Source organism: Diabrotica virgifera, chromosome 9 (assembly GCF_917563875.1).
Source record: "Diabrotica virgifera virgifera chromosome 9, PGI_DIABVI_V3a".
In the NCBI taxonomy this organism is placed as follows: domain Eukaryota; kingdom Metazoa; phylum Arthropoda; class Insecta; order Coleoptera; family Chrysomelidae; genus Diabrotica; species Diabrotica virgifera.
This window is the reverse complement of record NC_065451.1, coordinates 58,760,332-58,788,019: the sequence shown is the minus strand read 5'-3', so window position 1 is coordinate 58,788,019 and position 27,688 is coordinate 58,760,332. Positions and strand designations below refer to the sequence as shown.

The window sequence follows — 27,688 nt, the reverse complement described above, 5'->3', positions numbered from 1 at the left end:
CGTATAGTGCCTAAGAGAACGTGACATTTGACGTATGACGTGACATTTGGCGTAGGACGTGACATGAACGACGTGACATTTGACGCAGAACGTGACATTTGACGTAGGACGTGAATGACGTTACATTAGACGCAGAACGTGAATGACGTGACATTAGACGTAGATATGTGACATTTGACGTAAGACGTGAATGACGTGAAATTCGACGCAGAACGTGAATGGCGTGACGTGAATGACATGACATTTGACGTAGGATGTGAATGACGTGACGTGAATGACGTGAAATTCGACGCAGAACGTGACATTTGACGGAGATATGTGACATTCGACGTAGGACGTGAATGACAGCTAATCTCTATTACCTTCTGCTTCGCTCTGCTACACTCTGCTGACCCTTTATACCGCTCTGTGATCGCCTGTGCCTTCTGTTAGCGTGTCTCTGATGACGTCTGTGACCCTCTGCTACCCTCTGTGACCCTCTGCTACCCTCTGTTACCCTCTGCTACCCTCTGTTACCATCTGCTACCCTCTGCTGTTACATTAAAAGCGGTTTAGAATATGACGTCTGTACGTCTCTGTGATCGTCTGTGCCTTCTGTTAGCGTGTCTCTGATGACGTCTGTACGTCTCAGGTACCGTCTGTGTCTTCTGTTAGCGTGTCTCTGATGACGTCTGTACCCCTCTGTGATCGTCTGTGCCTTCTGTCAGCGTGTCTCTGATGACGTCTGTACCCCTCTGTGCCTTCTGTTAGCGTGTCTCTGATGACGTCTGTATGTCTCTGGTACCCTCCGGGATCATTACGGTAATTCCAACCTGCCATAACCATATAATGGGAATCTTTGATTGTAACACGTCATGGCAAGTACAACACGTTTTACGAAGAAGAATTACAGAAAACAAAAAATCCCGACATTTACTTGGTTGAAAAAGTACTTAGACGAAAAGGCAATAAGATGTATGTTAAATGGTTAGGATTGGATAGCAAACACAACAGCTGGATTACTAGTTCAGATGTAGTTTAAGGATCTATATTTCGATACGCCGCGTAGACATACATTTTTTAGAAAATGCTGACAATTACACGCAAAGAGTGGGGGATTGAAAAAGTATAAATTCTCTCAGCAACCATCCGTCACATTCAGTTTGAGTTTCTCCAACCGACTTGTGCATTCAGTTGCAACAGCAGTAATATGGCTTCTCAAGATAGCGGATACGAAAGTGAAGAGACAATTATCTACGACGCTGAATTAGATCGAGTACTGGAAAAATATGAAGAAGCTGCCAAAGATGAGCCATATTATCTATTGGAAACTACCTATCCAATAGGATGTTTTCACATAAAAATTGGTCTATCTCCAGCTCGACAGTTTTCTCCATCCATTATTCTGTACCAACATGGTAAATGTACAAGAATCAGTTTAAACACATTCGAGTGGACTACCCTAATTGAGATGTTTATACAAATTATGGAAGAATTTTTCATACCACCTTTGCCCACCTGTTCCGATGAGTATGATCCAATCGAATTTGAGTGTGGTGATTTCTGCAAACGAAGACAATTGGTAATGGAAAATGTAAAGTTCCTGACTATCGAGAAACATGGAATCGAATATTATTTATGTGAAGATGATGTAAGCCAGATCCTGAGAGCAAACATTGATTTAGTGTCTCAACGAGTGTCGTTATTGGATAATTTACAGTTTTTTTCGTATTATAGAAATGTTGTACGTTTTATTCAAAACAATTGTAAAGCTAGTACTAGTTTATATGGTCCGCTTGAACTTTTAACTGCGTTTTGTGAAATTTCTCCAGATACTTTGTTAAGTCAAGCTTTAAATGAATATGTATGGTATTATAAAATTAAAGTTGTAAATGATTTGGATAATTGTGAATAAATAATATTAATAAATATGATGTCTTTTATTTTTATCTAACATAAATAAAACGAACAAAAATCAAGATTAGACAAGTTTATTAATAAAAAATTACATTATACAATGGATAATATATTTTTTTATATACAATTTACAAAAACTTAGCGATAAGTGACCTTTTCTTTTTTCTGTTTTAAGTAGCCATTAAGCATTTTCATAATAACAAAAAAAAATTACGAAATATTAGAATGCCCCCACGGAAGCGTATTAAATGATTTTGGTATTAAGTACCGCTTGTCGTCATAAGGACTTAGAGCCGTTTTGGACTGTTCGATGCTAAATACTGAATGTTGATACGACCGAATACATCTTTGGCTTCCGTTTTGAATTTTGAATTCTTTAAGACATTTTTCATAGTCTTCGTACGTAATTTTATTTCGAACGACATTATATTTCACTCCTTTTGCCTTTTTTGTTATTCCCAAATTGCTTACGTCGCTTTCAATTCTCTCTTTGTTTAGTTGTTTTCGTTCCAGGCGCTGTCTTTCTTTTTCCCTCTCCACGTCTGTTATTTGCATTTTAAATGTGTACATTTTTGATCTTAGCCCAATAAAATGTGTAATTATTTTCCCATTTGCCTCATCCTTCATTAATCCAGGGATTTTTTTATTTAGTCGTTCTATGTCATATGGGTTATTTTCGGCGTAGTCGGAGGTATCGAATTTGCTTGGATGTGCTTTTAAAACCTCTCTATATGCATCTGAACATTGCAGTTCATAAATAAAGCTGTCTGTGTCCATGTACAGCAATGAACAGTTTTCTTCTCCCATCGTTGGAAGCATAAAGTTATAATGAAAATCGTACATACATAATTTTGATATATCGAGGATTGCTGCGCCTATATACAGGGGTTTATTAAAGCATACTTCTGATTTTTTCAGTTCGATAGCCACCAAATTCTCATGAAAGATCGTTCGACTATGAAATCGACTACTTGCAATCAAATTTTTGGCGCCGTACCTTCCATGCCATTTTTTACATAATTTTACGATACGATGACGTCTTATGTTCTCCATTGTCTTACCGAACACAGCATTATTCATTAATTTAAAGAGATTTTTTCGAAGCTACTTGTGGCTGCTGTTCGTAAGTTGGTATTTAATTTAATATATTGTCGCAGCCACGCAGATTGATTAAATTTCAACACTCTGTGTATCTTTGTTAAAATTAAACCGTTCGCTAATGCCTGTTTAAGATTTCTATAGGATCCTGGACACCCATATAAAAAGCATGGAAAACGGAAAGTTTACCATGGACAGTAAAGTCCTTTGTGAACATTTAAGTCAAACTTGGACAAAAATTCAATACAAATTAAATGGGGTCAATTCTTTGTTACACATTATGCAGTCTAGGTTGGACTGGACTATTCTAAATAAAATTTCTAAGATAGTCGCATTCAAAAGGTGTTTTTGTGTTAGGACATAAAATATCAAGATATTACTTATTATTTATTAAAGATATTACAATAGTTCCAGTAATTTTAAGATAGTTTTTCTTTGCAGTTCTGCCTTTTTATTTAAACCTAAATTCATTAGTTCAGTAATAATTTTACGTTTCTGAAGCATTTTTTCTTTGTATGATTTTCGTATGGTCAGTTTTGTAAAATTGTCTTCTCTTTTCATTGGCTTCATCTTTTCTTCTAATACCTTCCTCACCTCTTTCACACTTGCAGGTTGATTTTACGTGTAGTTCATGCACTGAAGCATATTTTTCTAGATTGCTAACGCCTCTGCTCGCTAGGGTAGAAATTTCATTACGTATACTTCGACAGAATTTTCCTCTCGAATGTAACCACTCTAATTTAAATACACTTCTCTCGTAATGGGAGTGAGGTTTACCTAAAAGTCCATCTCCATCTCGACGAAGGGGTTTTTGACCATCAGCACATGCAATGTATCTTAAAACACCAACACAATGATCCAAACAAATAATTTTTCTAAACGTAGTTTTTGGATGTAGTCTTTTCCCTGCACGTTGTATTTTCTTCTTGTAAGCCAACATTGTAGATCCATTTGTAAAGTGAATTAATGAATGCAGATGTTCGTGTGCAGTACTTCCGTCGTCTGCTACTAAATGACAACGGCAAATGGAATACCATTTTACATTAGGAGCACATGTTAGAAGAGTAAAGTCACTCTCATTTAAGAGTAAATAATACCATTCTCTTGGTGACTCTTCGTAATCTTTTGCCATATCCGCTGGCGAAAGAGCTTTAATACCACTGGCACTCAAAAGAGCCAGATAGTCACTTTTTGACAAAATAGACATATCTTAACTGGCTATTTAATAACAAAGAACTGAAATCTCAAAACTGTCTCACTAGACTAATAGTCCTTACGAAGTTGTTAAATTTATCTACCAGTACAGCCATTATTGTTCTTTCAAATAAATTAGTCAAATTTCCCCTTTTCTACAAAGATCTTAAATTCTTTCGTCTATGAGTAATTTTTGATCAACCCCCGTATATACAATTACTAATTTTTTTCATACATTACAATAATTCACACGAAAATTTAAATCTGGACTTCTAAAATCTTTTATTTTATAATGTTTATTTCACTAGTAATTTTTGATCAACCTCGTATATACAAGTAGTAATATTTTTCATACATTTCAATTAAAATAGGTGAAATGTGATACCAACATAAATTTATGGTGATGACAAAAGAATAGTGGACATAGGAAAGCGGTGAAGGCATAAAAATTGTGGATATTTATCATAATTTAAGAAAAGCAAATCGACGACAGCATATTTTAGGAGACGTTTCTACTGGAAACATGAAAAAATAGTGTTGATGGTGTACCAAAGATACTAAGTAAAAACGCATCGTATCACTCACATTAAAAAAAATTAAGCTTCTTAACCAAAAAAAAGCTCAAAAACTTACCTTAATTATAAACAATTAACTACACTAACAAAAATCGCCGACTGTTCGAAACAATGAAAAATGGAAACATTTCTTTTTCGTTAAAGCGTAAAACACAGGAATGTCAACAATGAAATCCTACGAAAAAATAGATTATGACTACGACACTAATAGTTACTGCCTTCAAGGACGTTTTTTTTAAATAATTATTTATTTAAAATATCAGAAATGCGAGAGATTAAATTTTATACCTTTCGTTTCTAACGATTACAATGTTATATCAGACTGAAATAATAATTAATTAAAATTAATTACATTGAAAAAAATAAATAATATTTACAATTCTGCATTTTTCGAATCGGGTCGGTTATAGTCCAAATGCTGACTCATTGGATTGAGGTTATTGTCGCAGGGGGGTCAAATTAGGTTGGTTATAGTCCAAATGCAGACTCATCGGATTGAGGCTATTGTCGCATGGAGTTCAATGACTTTAAATCGCACGTTTGTTTGATTAATTGTTTAATAGTTATTTAATTAAATAGAACAAGCGTTTGTAACAGGAGTAACGTTACCCGTAGTAAAAGGTGTACCATCAAACTTGCAAAAACATCAACAATAACGGGAAAAAACTACAAAAATATGACATTTTTTTTGTTTAAAAATTCTATTTTTTTTTTGTGTTCTCCTCTAACGTAGATGTAGTCGGAGATGTAAACATGATAAACATGTATACTTATAGAAAAAAATACAGGGCGCAAATGGAAACTGCTAGAAGAGAAAAGCGATTTAAATTTAAGAGTAAATTATACTTAAAAGCAAAAAGCTGAACTCTCAAAGATATGCCACTAGACTAAATGAGTCCTTACGAATTGGTTAAATTTATCTACCAATACAGTTATCCACACTAATTGATTATTTTACGCATGCGGAATTAACACGGTCAAAGTTAAAAATATTGTTATCTAGACTTGCATCTAACCAATCTAATACAAAAATTTCGAACTTCTACTTACAAAATACGCTAAATACGCTTACCTAGATAAGGATAGGTAGGCAGTCTCCATCACTGAGACGCTAACAGAAGGGCGCAAAGATATGCAGAGACACACTAAGCCAACCAAACACCATCACTGAGACGCTAACCGAAGGGCGTAAAGATGTGCAGAGACACACTAAGCCAACCAAACACTATCACTGATGCGGTAACAGAACACCAGAGAGGTATGCACAGACACGCTAAGCCAAGCAGACACCACAATTGACACGCTAGCAGAACGCCAGAGAGGTATGTACAGACACGCTAAGGCAAGCAGACACTACAATTGACACGCTAGCAGAACGCCAAAGAGGTCAAACTTGGAAAAAATTCAATACAATTGGCTTCATCTCTTCTTCTAATACCTTCCTCACCTCTTTCACACTTGCACGTTGATTTTACGTGTAACTCATGCATTGAAGCATATTTTTCTAGATTGCTAACGCCTCTGCTCGTTAGGGTAGAAATTTCATTGCGTATACTTGAACAGAATTTTCCTCTCGAATGTAACCATTCTGACTTAAATACCCTTCTCTCGTAATGAGACTGAGGTCTACCTAAAAGTCCATCTCCATCTCGACGAAGGGGGGTTTTTGACCATCAGTACAGGCAATGTTTCTTAACACACCAACACAATGATCCAAACAAATAATTTTTCTAAATGTAGTTTTGGATATAATATTTTCCCTGCACGTTGTATTTTCTTCTTGTAAGCCAACATTGTAGATCCATTTGTAAAATAAATTAATGAATGGAGATATTCGTGTGCAGTACTTCTGTCGTCTGCTACTAAATGACAACGGCAAATGGAATAACATTTTACATTAGGAGCACATGCTAGAAGAGAAAAATCACTCTCATTTAAGAGTAAATGATACGATTCTCTCGGTGACTCTTCGTAGTCCTTTGGCATATCTGTTGGCAAAAGAGCATTAATGTCGTTGACACTCAAAAGAGCCAGATAGTCACTTTTTGACAAAATAGACATATTTTAACTGTATACTTAATAACAAAGAACTTAACTCTCTCAAAGCTGTCTAACTACACTAAAAGAGTCCTTACGAAGTCGTTAAGTTTATATGCCAGTACAGCTTCCCCAGCCTAAGTGTTTATTTCACGCATGCGCCGTTAATACGTTCAAAGTTGAGTGTCACGTGAATGACGTGACATTCGACACATGACGTGACATTTGACGTGAAAGACGTGGCATTCACGTGACATTTGACAGGTCACGTGAATGACGTGACATTTGACATGTCACGAGAATGACGTGACATTTGACAGGTCACGTGAATGACGTGACATTTGACATGTCACGAGAATGACGTGACATTTGACATGTCACGTGAATGACGTGGCATTCTACACATAACGTGACATTTGACGTGAAATGGCGTGACGCTCTGCGCTGTGGATAACGGCGTTACCCACAGCGCCTGAGAGTATCTGTGATGCTCTCCACGTTCTGCGTCGTTTCACGTCAAATGTCACGTTATGTGTAGAATGCCACGTCATTCACGTGACATGTCAAATGTCACGTCATTCTCGTGACATGTCAAATGTCACGTCATTCACGTGACCTGTCAAATGTCACGTCATTCTCGTGACATGTCAAATGTCACGTCATTCACGTGACCTGTCAAATGTCACGTGAATGCCACGCCTTTCACGTCAAATGTCACGTCATGTGTCGAATGTCACGTCATTCACGTGACACTCAACTTTGAACGTATTAACGGCGCATGCGTGAAATAAACACTTAGGCTGGGGGAAGCTGTACTGGCATATAAACTTAACGACTTCGTAAGGACTCTTTTAGTGTAGTTAGACAGCTTTGAGAGAGTTAAGTTCTTTGTTATTAAGTATACAGTTAAAATATGTCTATTTTGTCAAAAAGTGACTATCTGGCTCTTTTGAGTGTCAACGACATTAATGCTCTTTTGCCAACAGATATGCCAAAGGACTACGAAGAGTCACCGAGAGAATCGTATCATTTACTCTTAAATGAGAGTGATTTTTCTCTTCTAGCATGTGCTCCTAATGTAAAATGTTATTCCATTTGCCGTTGTCATTTAGTAGCAGACGACAGAAGTACTGCACACGAATATCTCCATTCATTAATTTATTTTACAAATGGATCTACAATGTTGGCTTACAAGAAGAAAATACAACGTGCAGGGAAAATATTATATCCAAAACTACATTTAGAAAAATTATTTGTTTGGATCATTGTGTTGGTGTGTTAAGAAACATTGCCTGTACTGATGGTCAAAAACCCCCCTTCGTCGAGATGGAGATGGACTTTTAGGTAGACCTCAGTCTCATTACGAGAGAAGGGTATTTAAGTCAGAATGGTTACATTCGAGAGGAAAATTCTGTTCAAGTATACGCAATGAAATTTCTACCCTAACGAGCAGAGGCGTTAGCAATCTAGAAAAATATGCTTCAATGCATGAGTTACACGTAAAATCAACGTGCAAGTGTGAAAGAGGTGAGGAAGGTATTAGAAGAAGAGATGAAGCCAATTGTATTGAATTTTTTCCAAGTTTGACCTCTTTGGCGTTCTGCTAGCGTGTCAATTGTAGTGTCTGCTTGCCTTAGCGTGTCTGTACATACCTCTCTGGCGTTCTGCTAGCGTGTCAATTGTGGTGTCTGCTTGGCTTAGCGTGTCTGTGCATACCTCTCTGGTGTTCTGTTACCGCATCAGTGATAGTGTTTGGTTGGCTTAGTGTGTCTCTGCACATCTTTACGCCCTTCGGTTAGCGTCTCAGTGATGGTGTTTGGTTGGCTTAGTGTGTCTCTGCATATCTTTGCGCCCTTCTGTTAGCGTCTCAGTGATGGAGACTGCCTACCTATCCTTATCTAGGTAAGCGTATTTAGCGTATTTTGTAAGTAGAAGTTCGAAATTTTTGTATTAGATTGGTTAGATGCAAGTCTAGATAACAATATTTTTAACTTTGACCGTGTTAATGCCGCATGCGTAAAATAATCAATTAGTGTGGATAACTGTATTGGTAGATAAATTTAACCAATTCGTAAGGACTCATTTAGTCTAGTGGCATATCTTTGAGAGTTCAGCTTTTTGCTTTTAAGTATAATTTACTCTTAAATTTAAATCGCTTTTCTCTTCTAGCAGTTTCCATTTGCGCCCTGTATTTTTTTCTATAAGTATACATGTTTATCATGTTTACATCTTCGACTACATCTACGTTAGAGGAGAACACAAAAAAAAAATAGAATTTTTAAACAAAAAAAATGTCATATTTTTGTAGTTTTTTCCCGTTATTGTTGATGTTTTTGCAAGTTTGATGGTACACCTTTTATTACGGGTAACGTTGCTCATGTTACAAACGCTTGTTCTATTTAATTAAATAACTATTAAACAATTAATCAAACAAACGTGCGATTTAAAGTCATTGAACTCCATGCGACAATAGCCTCAATCCGATGAGTCTGCATTTGGACTATAACCGAACTAATTTGACCCCCCTGCGACAATAACCTCAATCCAATGAGTCAGCATTTGGACTATAACCGACCCGATTCGAAAAATGCAGAATTGTAAATATTATTTATTTTTTTCAATGTAATTAATTTTTATTAATTATTATTTCATTCTGATATAACATTGTAATCGTTAGAAACGAAAGGTATAAAATTTAATCTCTCGCATTTCTGATATTTTAAATAAATAATTATTAAAAAAAAAAAAACGTCCTTGAAGGCAGTAACTATTAGTGTCGTAGTCATAATGTATTTTTTCGTAGGATTTCATTGTTGACATTCCTGTGTTTTACGCTTTAACGAAAAAGAAATATTTCCATTTTTCATTGTTTCGAACAGTCGGCGATTTTTGTTAGTGTAGTTAATTGTTTATAATTAAGGTAAGTTTTTGAGCTTTTTTTTTTTTGGTTAAGAAGCTTATTTTTTTTTTAATGTGAGTGATATGATGCGTTTTTACTTAGTATCTTTGGTACACCATCAACACTATTTTTTCATGTTTCCAGTAGAAACGTCTCCTAAGATATGCTGTCGTCGATTTGCTTTTCTTAAATTATGATAAATATCCACAATTTTTATGCCTTCACCGCTTTCCTATGTCCACTATTCTTTTGTCATCACCATAAATTTATGTTGGTATCACATTTCACCTATTTTAATTGAAATGTATGAAAAATATTACTACTTGTATATACGAGGTTGATCAAAAATTACTAGTGAAATAAACATTATAAAATAAAAGATTTTAGAAGTCCAGATTTAAATTTTCGTGTGAATTATTGTAATGTATGAAAAAAATTAGTAATTGTATATACGGGGGTTGATCAAAAATTACTCATAGACGAAAGAATTTAAGATCTTTGTAGAAAAGGGGAAATTTGACTAATTTATTTGAAAGAACAATAATGGCTGTACTGGTAGATAAATTTAACAACTTCGTAAGGACTATTAGTCTAGTGAGACAGTTTTGAGATTTCAGTTCTTTGTTATTAAATAGCCAGTTAAGATATGTCTATTTTGTCAAAAAGTGACTATCTGGCTCTTTTGAGTGCCAGTGGTATTAAAGCTCTTTCGCCAGCGGATATGGCAAAAGATTACGAAGAGTCACCAAGAGAATGGTATCATTTACTCTTAAATGAGAGTGACTTTACTCTTCTAGCATGTGCTCCTAATGTAAAATGGTATTCCATTTGCCGTTGTCATTTAGTAGCAGACGACGGAAGTACTGCACACGAACATCTGCATTCATTAATTCACTTTACAAATGGATCTACAATGTTGGCTTACAAGAAGAAAATACAACGTGCAGGGAAAAGACTACATCCAAAAACTACGTTTAGAAAAATTATTTGTTTGGATCATTGTGTTGGTGTTTTAAGATACATTGCATGTGCTGATGGTCAAAAACCCCTTCGTCGAGATGGAGATGGACTTTTAGGTAAACCTCACTCCCATTACGAGAGAAGTGTATTTAAATTAGAGTGGTTACATTCGAGAGGAAAATTCTGTCGAAGTATACGTAATGAAATTTCTACCCTAGCGAGCAGAGGCGTTAGCAATTTAGAAAAATATGCTTCAGTGCATGAACTACACGTAAAATCAACCTGCAAGTGTGAAAGAGGTGAGGAAGGTATTAGAAGAAAAGATGAAGCCAATGAAAAGAGAAGACAATTTTACAAAACTGACCATACGAAAATCATACAAAGAAAAAATGCTTCAGAAACGTAAAATTATTACTGAACTAATGAATTTAGGTTTAAATAAAAAGGCAGAACTGCAAAGAAAAACTATCTTAAAATTACTGGAACTATTGTAATATCTTTAATAAATAATAAGTAATATCTTGATATTTTATGTCCTAACACAAAAACACCTTTTGAATGCGACTATCTTAGAAATTTTATTTAGAATAGTCCAGTCCAACCTAGACTGCATAATGTGTAACAAAGAATTGACCCCATTTAATTTGTATTGAATTTTTGTCCAAGTTTGACTTAAATGTTCACAAAGGACTTTACTGTCCATGGTAAACTTTCCGTTTTCCATGCTTTTTATATGGGTGTCCAGGATCCTATACAATATTACCATTGTAATTTTTCTATGTATAAATAAGTATTTTTAGATAGAGATGTTTGCTTTTTTATTTAAACACCTTATTTACTGATCAAGTCTTATATTACATGAAGATTCAAATTTTCTCTTTACAATTTCAAACATAATTTTTAAAATTAAGATAAATATAGATGCTAATATTACACAAGACATTGCAAAGACATTGTCTATTTCACTTTTCACATACTCGCTGGTGTTGTTGCTGGCACCCATGGTGTAGGCTGAATACGTCTCAATGGATATGTAGCTTGTGGTAGTTTTCTAAAAGCGTAAAGACCTTGCTGCTGCTGCTGTAAATTCAACTCTTCAGGCTTCCACGTTTTGTCCTCAATATGCAGACTATCAAAATGTCTTTTAATTTGTTTTATATCCTCATATGATTTAATATCTTTATTTAACTGATTAAGCTTAGTTTGAAATTCCATAACCCTATGTATGTACTCGGTGGGATTCATATCAATACTGAACATGTTCAGTGTCACAATGTCTCATAAATGCCACGTTCTGCGTCAAATGTCGGACGGAAAACTGAACAATGTCACATATCTACGTCAAATGTCACGTTCTGCGTCGAATGTCAGCGCTTTGCCACGTCACACATAAATGTCACGTCATACGTCAAATGTCACGTTCTGTTAGGCACTATACGGAAAAGAAGAATTGACAGTTAATATTGAACGTTGACAGAAGAAGAATTGACAGTTGGCTTCTGTGTCGCCGCCGCTTTCATTTGACACTCCATACGTCATAATCGGACCAATAGCAACAAAGATATGCTGTAATGCCGTTTTGGCACTGCCGCCATCTTTGTTTTTTGTCTCAACTTATTCGTTACTCCCTCCCCGTTCCGACGAGCCCTCTTACGTCAAAATCGGACCAATAGAAAAGAAGATATGACGTAATGCCCTTTTGGCACTGGCGCCATCTTTGTTTTTTTTTGTCTCAACTTATTCGTTACCCCCTCCCCGTTCCGACGAGCCCTCTTACGTCAAAATCGGACCAATAGAAACGAAGATATGACGTAATGCCCTTTTGGCATATTCCGATGCGCACGCCACATACTGCATTCAACCCCCTTTTTCATCCCCTTTCCAACGATACGTCACACGTCATCCTACGTTAAGCCGTTTGGCATTTATTAATATTTAAGGGTTGCGATTTAGGGGATGTGCCAGAACATACATACAGTAGGAAAAATGAAAGAATACCCATGAACGAACATATAAAACACGCTGTATTTTCCTGTCACCGTGTCACACAAAAAATTGGCCAGCGCAAGTACATGTAATAATTATTGTTACATGTACTTGCACTGGACAATTTTCTTTGTGATACGGTGACAGGAAAATACAGCGTGTTTTATATGTTCGTTCATGGGTATTCTTTCATTTTTCCGAGTGTAGGTTATCTACTGTAGGAAATTTAATTGCGCAGTTTTTATGTTACTAAAACTTTTCTCGGAAATGAATACTTTCACAGTTATATTCAAAAAACGAAAAAAAAATCGAATTTTTCCTTAATTTTTTGATATTTTGATTATTTAAACAATGTTCCGGACTTTTTTGAGAGGGAGAATAACCCAAATATTATTATTTGATTTATTTTCAAGCAATTTCTGCAAAAAAATTTGAGTCACCTCTCAACGTCCATCTCAAAACAGATGCGCCCTGGACTACATGCATTTAGTCTCTTTTGCGGAAATTAACATGTCCAATTTTCTAGCGGTTATATTAAATTGGTGCAGCATACGCTGTAAATCATCTTCACTTTGAGAGATATGTATTGCGTCGCGCGTCGTCTGCATAGCAGATAATTTTATGTTGTTTTTCTCCCATTTGGTACCCTTTTTTTTTCTTATTTTTTTATTATTTCATCTATGATCAGGTTGAACAATATAGGACTCAGGGAGCTTTCCTGTCTTATCTCATTGTCCACTTCAATTGGGTTAGTTACTTCTTCATCTACTTTAACTTTTATTAAAAAAATCAATGGGAAATTCCCCGTAGCTGGCTGTATACCATAGTTAAAAAACCATACAGAAGTAAAAACTTCTTTTGTATATTGGTATAAAAAGTTTTATTAAAAAACATAAAAGTCCTCCAAAAGGATTTGCAAAACGTTTTCAATCTGAATCAGATCATCCTCAGTGCCTAGAACGAAGTATTTCCACGTTAAAATGAATGCAAAAAGTTAAAATTGTGACTAGGTTAAAGAAAAAGGTGGCAATACTTACGTTCTGCTTCGTACAAGAAACTAGGAACTTTTTGAAAAAGGTTACATCGATATTTATGGTTTACATAATAAATAAGTGGTAATTATAGCGACTCCAAGTCGATGTTACAAGATGAAATGTGTTAGGAGTGCTCAAAGGGCAACATGGTTCCCTGCTCGTTAAGAACTTGTGGTTCTTGCCAGTTCAATGGACACAGACCAACAAAAGTGAAGGAGATGACAATCCAATTATCAGACTGAAGTGACATGACAAGATAGGTAGTCAATTTTTGGTTATGAATTTCAAATTATTATTGTTGTTTAAAAAAAATTTTGGATTATATATTAGTAACTGTATAAAATTGAAATTTAAATTATAATAATTAGATTTTATTGTAAAAGTATATAAGGCAACTCTCTACTCTCTGTTACAGAAAGATCTGTTGTTAGTGTTAGGTAGATAAAATGCTAGTCAGTGACGTAATCGGTGATTAAATTTGAGAAAGAAGGCAAACATTTTTATTTAGGTTGAAAGAAAAGAAAATTAGTTATATGTGCACCACCTCTTGTCTCTGATGTTTCCGGTTCCCCATGCATTTCTTGATCTGGTTGTTCTTCTTCTTTTTTCTATTTGGCAACACTATTCTCTAATTTTCTCTCAACAATATATCAACCTGTTTTTCCATTACCGACTATAAAAGTTCAAATTTTCAGTTAACCCATCCAATGAATTATTCCATCAAGATCTTTGCCTCATATTGACAATAACCCCAACTTTTAGCCTGCATTATATAAATATAATTCCAATATACACTCACACCCTAACTAATTCCTATGGTTGCCTCTTATGTTATAACTCATTACCTTCATCCTTTCAGTTTCATAATAACAATTGTTTGACACATAATTCATTTTGCATTTCTGATATTATCATTCAGGTTATTCCATCTTTGACTGGATTCTTTTAAATCATAATTATAAAATTTAAAATTTTTAAAAAATTTTCTGACATCTTTTAGGTCATTATCATTAAATAACTAACATTCTTTCAGTAATTTTAATTAAACAATTTTAATTTCAACCTATAATATCAGGCAACCACCATCACTCGTTCTCAACTTGATTTTGCTAAACAATCTTCTAGCCTATGTGGGAAGCTTTACAATAATATACATTACTTTCACATCAGTCTGTTTGCTCCATTATCTTTTCTAGTTTTTAGTTCACTAATTCAGACCACCAATTAAATTATAATATTTTCAATTTGTCAATAACCATTACAACCATATACATAGGCAACCAACATCAGCTAGCTATTTTTACAACATTAATATACACCTTATCTTGGTACCTATATAGGTGGTGCACATATAACTAATTTTCTTTTCTTTCAAACTAACTAAAAATGTTTGCCTTCTTTCTCAAATTTAATCACCGATGACGTCACTGACTAGCATTTTATCTACCTAACACTAACAGCAGTTCTTTGTGTAACAGAGATAGAGAGTTGCCTTATATACTTTTACAATAAAATCTAATTATTATAATTTAAATTTCAATTTTATACAGTTACTAATATATAATCCAAATTTTTTTTTTAAACCAAAATAATAATTTGAAATTCATAACCAAAAATTGACTACCTATCTTGTCATGTCACTTCGGTCTGATAATTGGATTGTCATCTCCTTCACTTTTGTTGGTCTGTGTCCATTGAACTGGCAAGAACCACAAGTTCTTAACGAGCAGGGAACCATGTTGCCCTTTGAGCACTCCTAACACATTTCATCTTGTAACATCGACTTGGAGTCGCTATAATTACCACTTATTTATTATGTAAACCATAAATATCGATGTAACCTTTTTCAAAAAGTTGCTAGTTTCTTGTACGAAGCAGAACGTAAGTATTGCCACATTTTTCTTTAACCTAGTCACAATTTTAACCTTTTGCATTCATTTTAACGTGGAAATACTTCGTTCTAGGCACTGAGGATGATCTGATTCAGATTGAAAACGTTTTGCAAATCTTTTTGGAGGACTTTTATGTTTTTTAATAAAACTTTTTATACCAATATACAAAAGAAGTTTTTACTTCTGTATGGTTTTTTAACTTTTATTGTGTTGTTCTGGTAGATATTTTCGATCGTTTTAATTATTCCTAGAGGTACCTCTCTTGCGTACAATAAATGGATAACGTCCTTTAATTTGAGCCTATCAAATGCCTTCTTAAGGTCCACGAAACTTAAGTATACCAGTTTGTTGTATTCTAGCGATTTCTCTTGAACCTGTGTCTTTATAAATATAGCGTCGGTGCATGATCTTCCCGACCTAAAACCTTGTTGTTCTTCTGCTTATGTTATAATTTGATTCAGTTTGTTTGTTATCATTTGGTCATTAATTTTAGTGTTGTGTTTAATAAATTAATTCCTTTTTAATTCTCCGGGTCCGATTTTTTTCCCTTTTTGAAGAGAAGTATTAGGATACTTGATTTCTATTCTTGTGGTATTAGTCTAAGAGCTAGTGAACCCTCCGACTAACGGTCGTCCTGTAAGACTAGAAATTTTTCTAGTGATAATTCATAGCACACCAAGGCTAAAAACCATGACCTGGCAGGCCTCAATGGTGCACGTGTATCTACCAGGTGAATCGAAAAGTGCAAATTTAGGGGTAAAATAAACTTTCTCCTGTAAGGTTTAAATTTAAGTATGTGTTTGAGTAAGTCATTCAGAAGAAATGTGTACAATGACAGGCGATTCTGAAGAGTATAAGACCTTGCCAGGCGAGGGAAAAGATTAGGGTTTTTTCCTAAAATTATTCTTTTTGCATCGAACAATTTTTTTAGGTTTTTTGAATCATTCCAAACAGAAAACGTCTTTAGTGATTTTTCTTTTAAGTTAATAGTTTTTGTTATATAAGCGATTGAAAATTTTGAAAATTGCGAAATCGGCCATTTTTAACCCTAAATCGGACATTTATGTAAAAATTTCAATGTTACCAAGATACGTAGATATTCTTTAAACATTGATTGATGAAATCCCGAAGAGTTTTTTGCAATAAAATATCGAAAATCTCTTTGTTTTTTTAATTGCTAATCAAGCAGGTGCGACACTGTAGTATAAGTGAGGACGTTTGAGTTTGCATAAATTCATTATCTCGAGAATGGGCAAATTTCAAGAGAAATCCTCAGACAGATCGATTTTTATTTTTAAATTAGGACTTTTTGGCATATATATAATACTAGTGACGTCATCCATCTGAGCGTAATGACGTAATAGATGATTTTTTTAAATGAGAGTAGGGGTTGTGTGATAGCTCATTTGAAAGGTTATTGAATTTTCTATTCACTAATATAAACATTAACATAATTATTTTTACAGGGTGTACAAAAATTTTTTTTTATTAAATTAACTTTGATTAAATTTGACAAATAGAAGAAAATTTTTTTTTGTACACCCTGTATAAATAATTATGTTAATGTTCATAATACTGAATAGAGAATTCAATAACCTTTCAAATAAGCTAACACACAACCCCTACTCTTATTTAAAAAAATCATCGATTACGTCATCACGCCCAGATGGATGACGTCACTAGTATTATATTATGCCAAAAAGTCCTAATTCAAAAATAAAAATCGACCTTTCTGAGGATTTCTCTTGAAATTTGCCCATTCTCGAGATAATGAATTTATGCACTCAAACGTCCTCACTTATACTACAGTGTCGCACACGCTTGACTAGCAATTAAAAAACAAAGGGATTTTCGATATTTTATTGCAAAAAACTCTTCGGGATTTCATCAGTCAATGTTTAAAGAATATCTACGTACCTTGGCAACATTGAAATTTTTAGAGAAATGTCCGAATTAGGGTTAAAAATGGCCGATTTTGCAATTTTCAAAATTTTAAATCGCTTATATAACAAAAACTATTAACTTAAGAGAAAAATCACCAAAGACGTTTTCTGTTTGAAATGATTAAAAAAACCTAAAAAAAATTGTTCGATGAAAAAAGAATAATTTTAGGAAAATCCCCTAATCTTTCCCCTCGCCTGGCAAGGTCTTATGCTCTTCAGAATTGCCTGTCATTGTACACATTTCTTCTAAATGACTTACTCAAACACATACTTAAATTTAAACCTTACAGGAGAAAGTTTATTTTACCCCCTAAATTTCACCTGGTAGATACACGTGCACCGCTGAGGCCTGCCAGGTCATGGTTTTTAGTCTTGGTGTGCTATAAATTATCACTAGAAAAATGTTTAGCCTTACAGGACGACCGTTAGTCGGACTGTTCACTAGCTCTTAGACTATATTCTGTTTTGTTCCATTGTTTTTTGGATTAGTTTTAATAGTTGTTTGTTTGTTAGCTAAAACATGTTTTATATTATGTATAGTTTTTCAATTATTAATGACATGTATTTCTTTTGCAATAATTTTGTTTATTCCATATAATAAAACAGATTTTTTCTATTTCAGGACTTTATCTTCCTCTAATACCACAAATGAAAAAATAGAAGTAACACTTCGTGTTCTTCGAAACACTAGAAAAAAAAGATAATATTATTTAATATTATAAAGGTAATATTTTTTAATAATATATTTATAACAGTAACATATTTTAAATATACGTTTAAAAATCTGTATATTTTGTTTTATTTTTACCTTAAAATCGTCATCATCATTCTCTTTGCATTATCCCTATGTGGGGTCGGCTTCCCTAATTGCATTTCTCCACACAATTCTATCTTATATCAATGTTAATATCAATGGTCATATCAATGTTAATCCCCTTTACCAACATGTCCTGCCTTATCGTCTCCCCCCAGGTCTTCTTTGGTCTTCCTCTCCTACTCCTTCCAGGAATCTGCACTTCAGCTATTCTTCGTATTGGGTGATTAACGTCTCGACGTTGAACATGACCAAACCATCTTAACCTATGCTCTCTCATTTTGGCATCAATTGGTGCCACGCCTAGACTTCTGCTAATATACTTATTCCTAATTTTATCCTTCTTTGTCACTCCACTCATCCATTTAAGCATTCTCATTTCCGCCACATGCATTCGTTGTTCCTCTTTCTTCTTCGCTGCCCAACATTCAGTTCCGTACATCATAGCCGGTTTTATGGCTGTTTTATAGAATTTTCCCTTCAGCTTCATTGGAAATTTTTTGTCACACAACACACCACTCGCTTCTTTCGACTTCATCCATTCAGCTATAATTCTACTGCATGCATCTCCATCTATCTCTCCATTACTCTAAATTACCGATCCCAGGTACTTAAAACTATTGCTTTTTACAATCAGTTCACCATCCAAAGATACCATTTTATTTGTAGTAACTCCATTTTTAAATGAACATTCCAAAAACTCTGTTTTTGTCCCACTAAGTTTTAAGCCTTTTTCCTCCAGAGCTTGCCTCCACTGTTCCAGTTTTTGTTCTAAGTCTCTTTCACTATTTCCTACTAACACGACATCATCAGCATACATTAAGCACCATGCGTGACCCGTCAAAATAGCCCCGTCAAAATAGCCCCGTCAAAAAAGCCCCGTCAAAATAGCCCGAACACAAAATAGCCTCGACAAAATAGCCCGCAAACAAAATAGCCCCGACAAAATAGATCGCACACAAAATAGCCCCGGTCAAAACAGCCCCGGCTAAGATAGCCCCGGCTAAAACAGCCTCTTATAAACAATTACATAATTATTTATACAAGGTGTCCAAAAACTTTTTTTTAATTTAAATTATTTGACAAAAAGGAAGAATGTATTTAATTTATTTAATTTAAAATGCATTTTACTGTTGCCCGAAAACAGAAAAAAAATGTTTATATTATAAATTAACATTGATTTCCGCTTAACTTAAATGTTCAAACTTCCAGGAGGCAGGAAAGACAGGACTCGAGTTCTCTGAAAAGACAATTTTTATTTAATGTGGTTAAGATAAACATCTGAATAGAGGATAATTACCATTTCCGAAAAAATGTATTTTTAAGGAATTATTTCATGAATTCTGAAACTTTTTTTTTCGGGGCAATTTTGTCGGGGCTATTTTGTCGGGGCTATTTTGTCGGGGCTATTTTGTCGGCGGGCTATTATGCCGCGGCTATTTTGTCTGCAGGCTATTTTGTCGGAGCTATTTTGTGTGCGGGATATTATGTCGGGGCTATTTTGTCGGAGCTTTTTTGACGGGGCTATTTTGACGGGGTACCAGCACCATGGAATGTTACCCTGTAGTTTCGCTCTTATCTGGTCCAAAATTAATGAGAATAAATACGGACTAAGCACAGAGCCTTGGTGCAATCCTACTTTCACATGAAATTTATCAGTCTCTCCCACACCTGTCCTAACACTAGTCGTTACTCCCTCATACATATCCCTTACAATCTACATATTCACCAGGGACTCCTTTCTTATTGAGTGCCCACCACAGAATCTCTCGAGGAACTCTATCATATGCTTTCTCAAGATCAATGAATACCATATGAGCGTTTGTTTCTTTACTCTTGTATTTTTCCATCAACTGCCTTATAATGAAAATTGCATCTGTTGTTGATCTGCCCTTCATAAAGCCAAATTGATTCTCGGATATTTCGGTCTCTTCACGTATCCATCTATCAATTACTCTTTCCCATATTTGCATGGTGTGGCTAAGCAGTTTTATAGCCCTGTAGTTTGTACATTGTTGTATACAGTCCGTCCGCTATGACTTTTCCCATGCGGTACGATTCATTTTCAATCAAATTAAGTCAAAACAGAAAGTGAAACGTACGCCGATGTATGTAGTATATAGTATACAGTATACAAAATGTATATACACATCGACGTTCGTTTCAATTTATGTTTTGACTTAATTTGATTGAAAATAAATCGTACCGCATGGGAAAAGTTATAGCGGACGGACTATATCTCCCTTGTTTTTGTAAACAGGTACCAGTATACTACTTCTCCATTCATCTGGCATTTGTCCAACTTCCATAATTCTATTAAATAGACCTGCTAGCCACCTTGTTCCTGTCTCTCCCAATGCTCTTTATACTTCCCCAGGAATATCATTTGGTCCCACCGCTTTTCCTTTCTTTATTTTTTGAATTGCTTGAGCCACTTCCACGTTTGTTATTTTGGTGACCATTGCTGCTACTGTATCCGTTGACTCTACAGGCTCTCTGTCAAATTCTTCATTTAATAAGCTGTCAAAGCACTTTCTCCATCTCTTTTTGACATCCCTTTCGTGAACTAGTATTTTATTATTTTCATCTCGGACACATCTAATCTGATTAAAATCTTTTGCTTTATTTGCTCTCTGTTTTGATATTTTATATATCTTCGTTTCGCCTTTCCTGGTATCAAGTTGATCGTATAGGTTTGAAATACGCTTCTGCTTTGATTTTTGCTACTGCTACTTTCGCTTCCTTTTTCGCCACCATATAGTTTTGAAGATCTGTGTCGGATCTGGTTTCTTGCCACTTTTTATATAATTTTCTCTTCTCTTTTATTTATTCTTGTACTTCGTTAGACCACCACCAAGTCTCTTTATCCTCAAACTTTTTCCTGACGTTTTCCCAAGTATTTCAATAGCAGTCTCTGTAATACTACTGGCCATTTTTCTCCAAATTGTATTAGGGCTTCCTTTCATGTTCCAACATATTTTTTCTACTACATATTCTTCTCATGAATAGATCTTCTTTCTCATCTTTTAGCAGCCACCACTTGATTTTTTGTGGTCCTTTCCGATATTCTTGTTTAGTTTCGCTTTTTACTTCGATGTCCAGAATAAGCAGCTTATGTTGTTGGCTTACTGTCTCACTAACTATTACCTTGCAGTCCTTGCATTCACGTATGTCTTCTTTCCTTATCATGAAGTAGTCTATTTGGGATTGATGTTGTCCACTTTTGTAGGTAATAAGTTATTTTTACCTTAAAATATTACTTGATATTTCTAGGATTTGTTTGACCCTGAGACGTTACGTTGCGAGATATGATAACAATTTTCTGTAAGCAAGTGGTTGAAGAGTTCAAATAAAGAAATTATCAACTTTTGTAGTTTAGCTTTATATAAACACGTTAAAGAAAGATATTTCGGACAGATTAGAAGCCTTCAAGTTATAGGCGTACAGAAGGATATTAAGAACAAGATAAGTGGATAGAGTCACTAATATCGAAGTGTCGAGAAGAATGGGAAAAGAAAAAGAGGTTTTAAATACAGTTAAAGTTAGAAAACTGCAATATCTGAGACATGTCATGAGGAGGAAACGTTATAACTTATCGCAATTAATAATACAAGGAAGAATACAGGCAAGGAGTGGCGGAAGAAAACGCACCTCCTGGTTAAACAATTTAAGAGCTTGGTTTACTGCACTTCTGCTGATCTCTTTAGAGAAGCTGTATCGAAAGTGCAAATTGCCATGCTGGTTGCCGATCTTCTGAGAGTAGATGGCACACGAAGAAGAAGAAGAAACACGTTATAACAAACACGGTTTATATAAACATAAATATACACAAGCTTCCACCAAAAAGATTATGTAAGACAAAATTGTAAGAAATCAGATGTGACAGGAAGAAGATACAGAACATCGATCTTTCCCCACTAAGAAATAGGAAAATAAAATTTGACGTTGAAAAAAGGATAAATCAAGAACTAATGCGAGGTACAATTGATAACAAAAAATATTAGGATGCAAAAATCCAATGGACGAACTTAAAAGGCACTATATTAGACACAAGTCAATAAAAAGCCTCGAGGAAATAGCTATTTGTATAACAAGGGAGGAAAGTGCTTCTTTTCCTCCCGAGAATGAAGTTTACTAAAAGGCACTTTACTCCCATGTTATACATATGGTTTTTCCACCTTCCTCAAATAACAAGTCATTTTATCATTTTTACTTAATTTATTTATGTAACTAACCAACAAAATTTATTAGAACTAAAACTAACAAGTAGGTACAATATAACTGTCAACTGTCAAATATAAGTCAAATTATTAATGTAAACATTGTTAAATCAGAATAACAATTTACTGTTTTTTACCATTCTGCAAAATACAGAGTGTTTTTAAATAAACGTTAAAATGTATAGATACTTACGAAATAGAAAATAGATATTGTACAGAGCGTCAATAAGTTATATTTCATGAATGAAATACCATGACGTCACTTTTACTTTTCCTCCCTAGGGAGGAAAAATATTTTCCCCCCTAGGGAGGAAAAGTACAACTTTGCTCCCTACAATCAGGTCCGGAAAAGTATACTTTCGGTAGAGGTAGGTGGAAAAAGTTTTTCCTGTAGTTGGTTGTATATCATGTATTACAAAAAATAAATAAAATCTTTTAATGTTTTTAACAAATAAAGTTGTTCATTAAAAATCTTAAATTAATTAATTTGTCGTAGATAAAGTAGAGTATACTACTCGCAATAAAGGCTCTCATTCCCTCGGAATGTTACTCCCTCGCCGCTAACGCGGCTCGGTTCGTAAATATTCCTCGAGAATAATAGCCATCATTATTGACTCGTGGTATACTCTACTATTATTAAAGGTATATTTATTAAAATTCTCTAAAAATGTTATTAAATGGTATTGAATTTTAATAAAATATACCTTTTATAAAGGGTTTTACTTGTTTTTTTTAGAAAAGTCAATATGAGCTAAAAAACTAGGTAGGTACCAGAAAAACAAAAAATACTGGATGACCGACGAAATACTTTAGTTAACGCAGAACAGGGAGATATTTAAAACTGCAGACAAAACACGATATGCCAAGATTCATAGAGAAATACAAAAGAAAATAATGGAAGCAAAGGAAAATTGGTTGAACGAGAAATAATTGAAAATAATATGTGTATGAACGAGAGAAGAAAAGTATTTTAAAGTGTTTAAAATCTTTAGTTCCTAGCTGAGCGCTTTTGGCTTACAAAGCCATCTTGAGAGCTATGACTAAAATTTAAAAAGTAACTACGGCTCTTTATTGTTAACACATTCTTTAAAAAGAAAGAAACTCAACTTATTACCTAGAGAAGTGGACAACATCAATCCCAAATAGACTACTTACCGAAAGAAGGCATACGTGAATGCAAGGACTACAAGGTAATAGTTAGTAAGACAGTAAGCCAACAACATAATAAGCTGCTTGTTCTGGACATCGAAGTAAAAAGCGAAACTAACCAAAACTATCGAAGAGGACCACAAAAAATCAAGTGGTGGATGTTAAAAGATGAGAAAGAAGGTCTATTCAGGGAAAGAATATTAGAAAAAATATGTTGTAACATGAAACGAAGCCCTAATACATTTTGGAGAAAAATTGCCAATATTATTAGAGAGGCGGCTATTGAAACACTTGGGCAAACGTCAGGAAAGAAGTTTAAGGATAAAGAGACTTGTGGTGGTCAAATGAAGTACAAGGAAAAATAAAAAAGAAGGGAAAATAACATAAAAAGTGGCAAGAAACCAGATCGGACATAGATCTTCAAAACTATATGATCGCCAAAAAGGAAGCGAAAGTAGCAGTAGCAAAAGCTAAAGCAGAAGCGTATTCAAACCTATACGATCAACTTGATACCAGGAAGGTAAAACAAAGATTTATAAAATAGCCAAACAGACAGTAAAAAAAGCAAGAGATTTTAATCAGATTAGATGTATCTGAGATGAAACTAATAAAATACTAATTCACGAAAAAGATGTCAAAAAGAGATGGCGAAAGTATTTTGACAGTTTATTAAATTAAGAATTTGACAGACAGCTTGTGGAGTTAACGGAGATAGTAACAGCAATGGTTACCAGAATAACAAACGAGGAAGTGGCTCAAGCGCTTCAAAAAATAAAGAGAGGAAAAGCAGTCTGAGCAGCTGATATTCCTGGGGAAGTATGGAAATACTTGGAAGAGACACGAATAAGTTGGCTAGCAGGTCTACTTAATAGAATTATGGAAGTTGGACAAATGCCAGACGAATGGAGAAGCAGTATTTGTAGCACCTGTCTACAGAAACAAGGGAGACATACAACAATGTACAAACTACAGGGCTATAAAACTACTTAGTCACACCATGAAAATATGGGAGAGAGTAATTGATAGACGGATACGTGAAGAAATCGAAATATCCGATAATCAATTTCTTTATACAGGGCAGATCAACAACAGATGCAATTTTCATTGTAAGGCAACTGATGGAAAAATACAGGAATAAAGAGACCAACGCTCATATGGTATTCATTGATCTTGAGAAAGCATATGATAGAGTCCTCGAGAGATTATGTGGTGGGCACTCAATAAGAAAGGAGTCTCTGGCGAATATGTAAAGATTGTGAGGGATATGTATGAGGGAATAACGACTAGTGTTAGGACAGGTGTGGGAGAGACTGATAAATTTTAGGTGAAGGTAGGATTTCTCCAAGGCTCGCTGCTTAATCTATTGTCATTAATTTTGGACCAGATAACAGCGAAACTACAGGGTAGCATCCCATGGTGCCTAATGTATGCTGATGATGTAGTTTTAGTACGAAATAATGAAAGAGACTTAGAACCAAAACTGGAACAGTGGAGACAAGCTCTGGAGGAAAAAGGTTTAAAACTTAGTAGGATAAAAACAGAGTATTTGGAATGTTCATTTAAAGATGGAGTTACTACAAATAAAATGGTATCTTTGGATTGTGAAATGATTTTGGAAAGCAATACTTTTAAGTATTACAGAGAAATGGAGAAATAGATGGAGATGCATGCAGTAGAATGAGGGCTGGATGGATGAAGTGGAATGAAGCGAGTGGTGTGTCGTGTGACAGAAGAATTCCAATGAAGCTGAAGGTATAATTCTATAAAACACCCATAAGACCGGCTATGATGTACGGAACTAAATGTTGGCCAGTGAAAAAGAAAGAGGAACAACGAATGCATGTGGCGGAAATGAGAATGCTTAGATGTATGAGTGGAGTGACAAAGAAGGATAAAATTAGAAATGAGTATATCAGGGGAAGTCTAGTTGTGGCACCAATTTATGCCAAAATGAGAGAGCATAGTTTAAGATGGTTTGGTCATGTTCAACGTCGAGATGTTAGTCATCCAATACGAAGAATAGCTGAAGTGCAGATTCCTGGAGGGAGTAGTAGAGGAAGACCAAAGAAGACCTGGGGGGAGACGATAAGGCAGGACGGACATGTTGGTATTAGGACAAGGGGATTAACATTGATACCGCCCAAGATAGAATTGGTTGGAGAAATGCAATTAGGGAAGGCGACCCCGCATAGGGATAAGGTAAAGAGAATGATGATGAATAAAATGTTGCACTAAAACTCGAACAGGAAGATCCCGCTGAGAATAATATCATAAAAAATAATATCGCATAGAGAAGAGAGAACCAGATGGATATACTTAAAGAATTATTCAACGAAATTTACTATACCAGAGAAATTTTGAAAGAATGGCTAATATGAACTTATCTCAATACCCAAAAATCCCAAAGCAATGAAATGCGAGGAATATAGGACGAAAAGTTTAATGAACAATGTTTTAAAAGTTTTCTTGCAAGTGATCCATGAACGTGTCTTCAAAAAACTAGACGATAACATAACAGGAAACCAACTTTTATTTGGAAAATGATTTGGCACTAGAGAGGCATTATTTACTTTAAAAAACACTCATAGAACGGTTTCGAGATGTCAACTGTGACGTGTGCATATCTAGTTGACTTTGAGGAAGCTTTCTAAAAAATACAACACAAAAGGTCTGCAAACACATTATTTAGGAAGGCAATAGTCAACGCGGCAAAGACTCACGAAGAGTTGTAACGCCATTGATGATGATGATGAAGGTTTGCAAACATATCAATGGAACACATGATCAAGATGTGAGAATTATCATAAAGTACCCCGCACACACCTTATGGAAATTAGGTCCCAGTAGATTTGGTTCATACTTTGGGAAAATACTCTTTAAAGCATCCTGATAAAAAGTTCTCATGGGCACAAGTCAATCGTATGAAGGATTTTCAAGATATAGAGACACAAACTCGGAAAATTATAAGATTTACTGGGTATTCCAATTCCATAAGTTACTGGTTATCTGGCAACATGTAGAAGTTTAGATCAAGGAAAAGTACTAGTAGTTTAAGATTTTTTCCTGGCTATCCAATGGCGACCTTTACTTTGACCTTGACCTTCAACTGACGTCATCTGCTAGAGTTTCGAGGGTTTTCGGCATTAAATTGATGCAAATGAATTACTGGAGGGTTTTTTGAGGTCGCTAAACACGACTATGCCACCAAACCGACTCCCGGAGCACCTGGTCTCCAAGGAAAATGAAAGGCGCTCCTGGAGTTTCGAGAGTCTGTGCTGATCACGTATTCGTGTTCAGCAACCCCAAAAACAACCTATAACTATTGACCTTGGACACAAGGTGCTCCGTGAGTCGGTTCTGGTGGCATATTCGTGTCCAGTAATTCATTTGCATCAATTAAATTCCGAAAACCATCGAAACTCTAGAAGATGATGTCTCTTGCAGTGGTTCTGGCCACCACGTCCTCCGAAGGTCAATTGGACGGCGTTATGCAGAAAGCTACCAACCCTCAATAGAGGCAAACTGAGATAATCAAGTTTAAAGTTTTTATTGATTTAAAAATCTGTAGGATATGTTGCTACTACTTTGTAACTTTTTTTTGACTGTGGATAAATATTTTGGTATTTTCTACATGTTTAAATATTTTAATTGTAAATTAAAAAGAGAAATGGCAAATTTTTGTGGATTGGTAGGTTTCTGCATTTTGCAAAGTGGGAAATTAATACCAACAATATTAAATAAAAACAACAGTAAAGTTAGAAAATTATTTTTATTTACAGGAAGTTAAGGATATGAATATTTAACGTATTAATTTAATAAATTTTAATATTAATCTACTTCATCCACTTCAAAATCTAGATCTTCAATATTGACATTATAACCCTCAACATGTTCAGTTACATTGGCACCCTGCAAATTTTGATCAAAAGTCAATGCATCAGCAGGAATAAGGTCATCATTTCCTTTAAATTTTTTAATTTCGCCTCAGCGA

The 27,688-nt window shown here is 34.8% G+C and overlaps 2 protein-coding genes across 4 annotated transcripts in view; one reads left to right on the top strand and one right to left on the bottom strand.

Annotated features, from left to right (window-relative positions):
- LOC114336479 (uncharacterized) overlaps nucleotides 1–18,301 on the top strand; it is a 101,838-nt gene extending 83,537 nt beyond the window's left edge. The window contains exon 6 of the mRNA XM_028286853.2: nucleotides 18,137–18,301. Within this exon, the coding sequence (XP_028142654.1) occupies nucleotides 18,137–18,154 (18 nt within the window). The 3' untranslated portion in view covers nucleotides 18,155–18,301. The remainder of the gene's footprint in view (nucleotides 1–18,136) is intronic.
- The window catches only part of LOC114339168 (dynein axonemal heavy chain 1-like), a 1,269,803-nt gene that overhangs the window by 564,681 nt on the left and 677,434 nt on the right, over nucleotides 1–27,688 (bottom strand). The gene's annotated exons all lie outside the window — the stretch shown is intronic.